Source organism: Numenius arquata, chromosome 7 (assembly GCF_964106895.1).
Source record: "Numenius arquata chromosome 7, bNumArq3.hap1.1, whole genome shotgun sequence".
NCBI classification, from domain to species: domain Eukaryota; kingdom Metazoa; phylum Chordata; class Aves; order Charadriiformes; family Scolopacidae; genus Numenius; species Numenius arquata.
In genome coordinates, this window is record NC_133582.1 from 57,324,368 (window position 1) to 57,329,675 (window position 5,308).

The 5,308-nt window shown below is 44.5% G+C and overlaps 1 protein-coding gene across 1 annotated transcript; it reads left to right on the forward strand.

Moving 5' to 3' along the window:
- Positions 1 to 1,526: 1,526 nt before the first annotated feature.
- On the forward strand, positions 1,527 to 4,521 carry SOSTDC1 (sclerostin domain containing 1). Its single transcript, XM_074150958.1, has 2 exons — positions 1,527 to 1,847; positions 4,106 to 4,521. Exons 1-2 carry the CDS (start codon positions 1,643 to 1,645, stop codon positions 4,519 to 4,521), a joined length of 621 nt encoding a protein of 206 aa, XP_074007059.1. The 5' UTR covers positions 1,527 to 1,642.
- The last annotated feature ends 787 nt before the right edge of the window (positions 4,522 to 5,308 follow it).

A 5,308-nucleotide genomic window follows, 5' to 3' on the forward strand; every position in this document is an offset into this window, starting at 1 on the left:
AGGGGATAAGAGTGATCCCACTCCTCCATACGTTGCTGAAAGATCTCACTCTGCCTTGCAACATTCTTGTTATTCCAGAACTGGGTTGGGCTAGTCATAATAGATGCAGGCAATCAACTTAACTTCCCCACACACAGCTCTGCCAGTAAAACTCACTTCACCTTGCAACACTCCTGTTTTTCCTGTGTCTTTTAAGCAAAGGTTATCAATTTAGCACTTACTGTGGATCTGTCCTTCCTCCTGCTGAAATCCAGGGTAACTTTCTCTGTGATGCAAGAGGGAAGTACTGCTGATACAGAGAAATGTCTGTTTCTGACTAGGATGAAACCAAGTTGTCTTCTGTGAATGACTGAGATTTTGACCCTGGCAGCAGAGATAACTGACCCGTGTTCCAGTTCTGCTTTCATTACAGCAAATAAAATCCAGGATGACTACAGATATCAACTCAGTTACAAAGAGCGTGAGATTAGAGTCTAATCTTTACACAGTGTGGCCTCCTTCACGGTTTTGCTTTTCCCCAAGAAAAAGGTTTCCTTCTCGTTAGGACACTGTAGCTTTCAGTGTCGATCACCGTTGTTCTGTTTATAATGAAAATCTATAGAGCATTCACCATGATGCAGCCAAGCATTGGCCTACTGACAGCATCTCAATTTACACTCACATTTGGATTTGGGCCATGTAATTTTATGTAAAATCAAATAAGTGTGTGACACAGTAGAAGTGTATGCCAAAACAGGGATTATTCTTTCCTCTTTGTCTTCTTTATCATGTGAAATAATACATTAAAAATATAAGAATGCTCTAGGCAATGTACAAAACTAAAAAAGACTAGTTTGGTGAATGAGCATAGTGAGAGGCTATGAATATGGATATGTTTGTACTAAGGAGCCTAGAGGAGATGCTTTTTATGTGTGGTGATACAGAAATACATACTTCTAACTCTGCACACCAGGGAGAGAATATTCCCCTAAAACAAGTAGTTTCTCTCTAGCAGTGCTCCTTGTTGATCAAAGCTGCATAATTTAAAGCATCTAGAGGCAGCTTTAAATTATTCACAATTTTTTTAAAGTGATCTTTGTATTTAGCAGACAGTATTTGTGTAACTATCAGCCTTCTGTAAGTTCTATAAACTTTTGCATCCTTACAGAGCTGGCAAGTTTTCTGAAAGTCACATTTGAGAAGAGGGGATGTAACTTTGCATAACAGGGGCAGGAGAGACTTTATTCAGACACCGTGTTAAGTCACATCGTACAAAAATGCCAGGCATGTGGAGCCGTACGGAATGGGAATGGCCGGGCAGAGCCGGCAGCCTCTAGGTCTCAGCCTGAATGCTGCTGTGTGGTGCCTCCGAGTTTTCTGATACCCTCCAAAGCCCCAAAGAGGAATCCTGCAATTAGTGTATCTAACTCCTCCTTTACTGCAGTCTTCTCTCCTATTGGTAAAAGGTCTTCACAGGCTCATGTAGGGATCCCACCCCTTTTGTGGGTTTTCATTCTGAAGCTATCCACAACTTTACACCTGAATGAATGCCAAGCCTCTCTGAATATATAAAGGAAACCTTCAAGAGCAATTTCAGAGTTACCCAGAAGAAGCAGAAGAAAAAGATTTCATCCAGCTCTGTCAGACAGAGACTGAACCAACCATGCTTCTCCCTGCCATTCACTTCTATGGCTTTCTCCTAGCTTGCATCTTCACAAAAAGCTACTTGGCTTTCAAGAACGATGCCACAGAGATACTTTATTCCCACGTCGTTAAACCTGCTGCAGCGAGCCCGAGCAGCAATAGCACGTTGAATCAAGCCAGGAATGGAGGCAGGCACTACACCAGCGCAGGATCCGACCGTAACAGTGAGTATCCCACCGGCGGCACTTCCAACGCCTCCCGCAAGCCCGTGGCCCTCCGGCGGCGGCGGCGGCGGCTCCTCCCGGCCCGGCCCGGCCCCGGTAGCGGAGCCCCCGGTAGCGGAGCCCCCCGCCCCGGTCCCGGTCCCCCGCTGCAGCGCGCTTTGCCCCCCCGAGTCGGCGCTGTAGGGAAGCAGCGCCCCGGGGAAGCCGGGGCAAGGGAAGATGCTGCCGGTTCCTGGCTCGCCGGGCGGCCCCCGAGCCAGCCTCCCACCCCCCTGCGAGTCCTGTAGGACCGGCTCTCTCGGGCAGGTTACTTCCTGAGGGAGGGAGGTTCATCCAGGAACGCCGGGTTCCATGGGTTATCCGGCAGGGAAGGCAGATAAAGGAAAAGGAGCGAGAGGCATTTGCAAAGCGCTGGCTTTCTTAACTCCCCCTCCCACTGTGGGCTGGGGAGGTGTCCGGGCTACTTTTCAAATGCAATAAAAAACTCTGAATTTTGTTCCCGCTGCTTGGTTTTACTTCCTGCTGTAGCACCTACCTGCTTAACACCTCCAGCAAAAGTAAACAAATCAGTTCATAATTTACCTATGATCTCTGCTCTAACTTGCCCTTTTATATCTTGTCTTTTCCTGCTGAGTTTTATGTATATGTGTCAGATACATGGGGATCTGGAAACCTTTTGCTGACTTTATCTGTTCCCTCCCCTGCCCGCCCCCTTAAAATGAAAGAAATCCAAATAGAGACACACGCATACACACACCAACCCACCCACAACGATCCGATAAAAATAGCGTCATCCCTGGAAAGTGAAGGCAAAAAGTGACACCGATACCTTTCAGCCAAGCCAGGTGTGTCAGCTCCTATGAATGCTAAGGGTTTAAGTGCACAGGAAACATCTCATCATTATGAGATTACTGGAGCAGCCCAGTAGGTATTCATCGTCAATGAGCTGTCACTGAAGAAAAGCTGAGCCAGGAAAGACATAAAAACAGGAGGAAAGACAAGCTGAAATCTGTGACCAGCTGCTTCCAGGTACATTCCTGAGCGCAGCTGCAGGAAGGCAAGCTTGAATCTTTTCTGCAAGGCAGGCAGGAGAACAGTCCTGCAAAGAGTCCCCCCGATCAGCCCGCAGACTCACACACAGTCCCTCTGACTGCCCACCCCGAGCCACAGAGGGACAGGGTGAAGTGATCTTAACTCCCTCTCTCTGTTCAGAACTTGCTTCCAAAAATCCAAGCAGAAACAAAAGCAGCCCGTAGCTGTGATATGTAGATGTACCTTCAAAGCCTTTTATGATTCACTGGAAAATGTTTCTAGTAATTACTTCTATTTTAAAGGCGTTAGTTAATTGCATTGTGTGTAGAATCTGCGCCGTAATTGTCCTTCAGAAAGAGGGAGAGCATAGCCAGTAAAGATTGCTTATTAAAATTAAGCACACTGTGGGCGTTTATTTCAAAGTGTAATTACTGAAATAAACAGTTGTGTTTATTGCAGGGTGCAGAGCTGCACATACAGACGGGTACAAACACGCCTCTATGAGAGGCTCTGCATGTTGATTCTGTGTCAGTTGCCTGAGAGAAATGTGCAGGATCCTCTATGTTACATGTAATATAAAGACTACTGCAGATACAGAGATGGTCTTACCCTCAGGATAAAATGACCACTCTGAAATCCTTACTGCTAATCACTCAAACTTTGCACGCACAAGACCATTCCCTGGGAACTTCAGCTGTTATCACTTCTGCAGTATCTGTGTTCAGAGCAGCAGTGCTCACAGGAGACCCAGTCCACTCTAACTGTGGAATGAGAAGAAACACACTGTTTGAAATTCATTTAAAAGCATAGAAACAGTTTCCAAAGCACTATTTTCCCCCTCACTAATGATCCAACATAATTGTTGTAAACATCACAGAGCAGATTCCCTAGACTGAGAACAAGCAGGAAACATTTCTTCCCTTGGGGCATTTTTTCTCTTCTAAAAGGTATGTCCCTGAGAAGAAGGATAAAGAATAAAATTGCCTCTTCTACCACAACTGCTGAAGTGCATATCATTATGATTTCTTTACGCTGTGGTAATACCCAGAGATACCATCAGCGCTTGAGGGCCTTTTGTTGGGGGGACACAAGAGTAAAGAGATGTCCTGTACAGATTACAGCCTACTTTAACTTCTGCAAAACAGAGCTTGTTAGGGTGAAAATGCCTGGTTAAGGAAATCTCTCCATTCTGAATCTCAGTGTTTATTATTCTGTGCATTCTGCAGATCGTGTTCAAGTTGGCTGTCGGGAACTGAGATCCACCAAGTACATTTCAGACGGCCAGTGCACCAGCATCAACCCACTGAAGGAGCTGGTGTGTGCTGGTGAATGCCTCCCTTTGCCGCTGCTCCCCAACTGGATTGGAGGAGGTTATGGAACCAAGTACTGGAGCAGGAGGAGCTCGCAAGAGTGGAGATGTGTCAATGACAAAACTCGCACCCAGAGGATCCAGCTTCAGTGCCAGGATGGAAGTATAAGAACCTACAAAATAACTGTGGTCACGGCCTGCAAGTGCAAGCGATACACCAGGCAGCACAATGAGTCCAGCCACAACTTTGAGGGAACCTCCCAAGCGAAACCTATCCAGCATCACAAAGAGAGGAAAAGAGCCAGTAAATCCAGCAAACACAGTACAAGTTAGAAGTCAGACATTCTCTCTTCTCTCATCTCCCTCTCCTCCTGCCAAAATTGAACTCACCTGTAACCATTTGCTTTACCGTTCTGACTGCTTAAAGACAAGTCTGCCATTGCTGTGTTCTCAGCTGACACTACACGCTTATTGCTTTGACCAAAATCAAAAGGGGCATTCTCACCATATGGACCTTTTGGGTGATTTTTCCAAACGTTCAAGATGGGGAATAACACAAGCCTTCCAAACCCATACTAAAAACTTTCACATTTTCTCCAGCCATGGAGGCAAAGAAAATTTGCCATGAATATTCACTGAAGTCTATTTTGTAAAAAGATGCTTTGTTGTGTGTTTTCATGAGAACAGTTATCACGTCTATTGCCTTCTATATCATGTTTTATGAACTTCTGACAACAGCTTAAAAGTACAACACCTAGTATCCGCTTTCAGATTCTTTCTAAAAAAAAATGCCTTGCATGCTGACCCTTCTCTTATCTCAGTATACCAAAAATTAAAATATGCATGGCAGCAATCAAAAAGTAAAGCTGAGCAAACTATTTATTTGTTGTTGTAATTATTTAATGAGCTTTTATGTGTGTTATTTCCCTCCAAAATGTTCTTATGTTTATAGCTTTTCTCATGTATCAAAGTATTTTCCTATGATTTGTGGCTGGATTAGAACATACATTTTGTAGATAATGTAAAATAGACATTTTTAGCATTCTTGGTATATATATTTTCATTTTGAACATTCATAGACTTAGGTGTTATTTTGAAATAGCAACATAAAAGTTGTTTT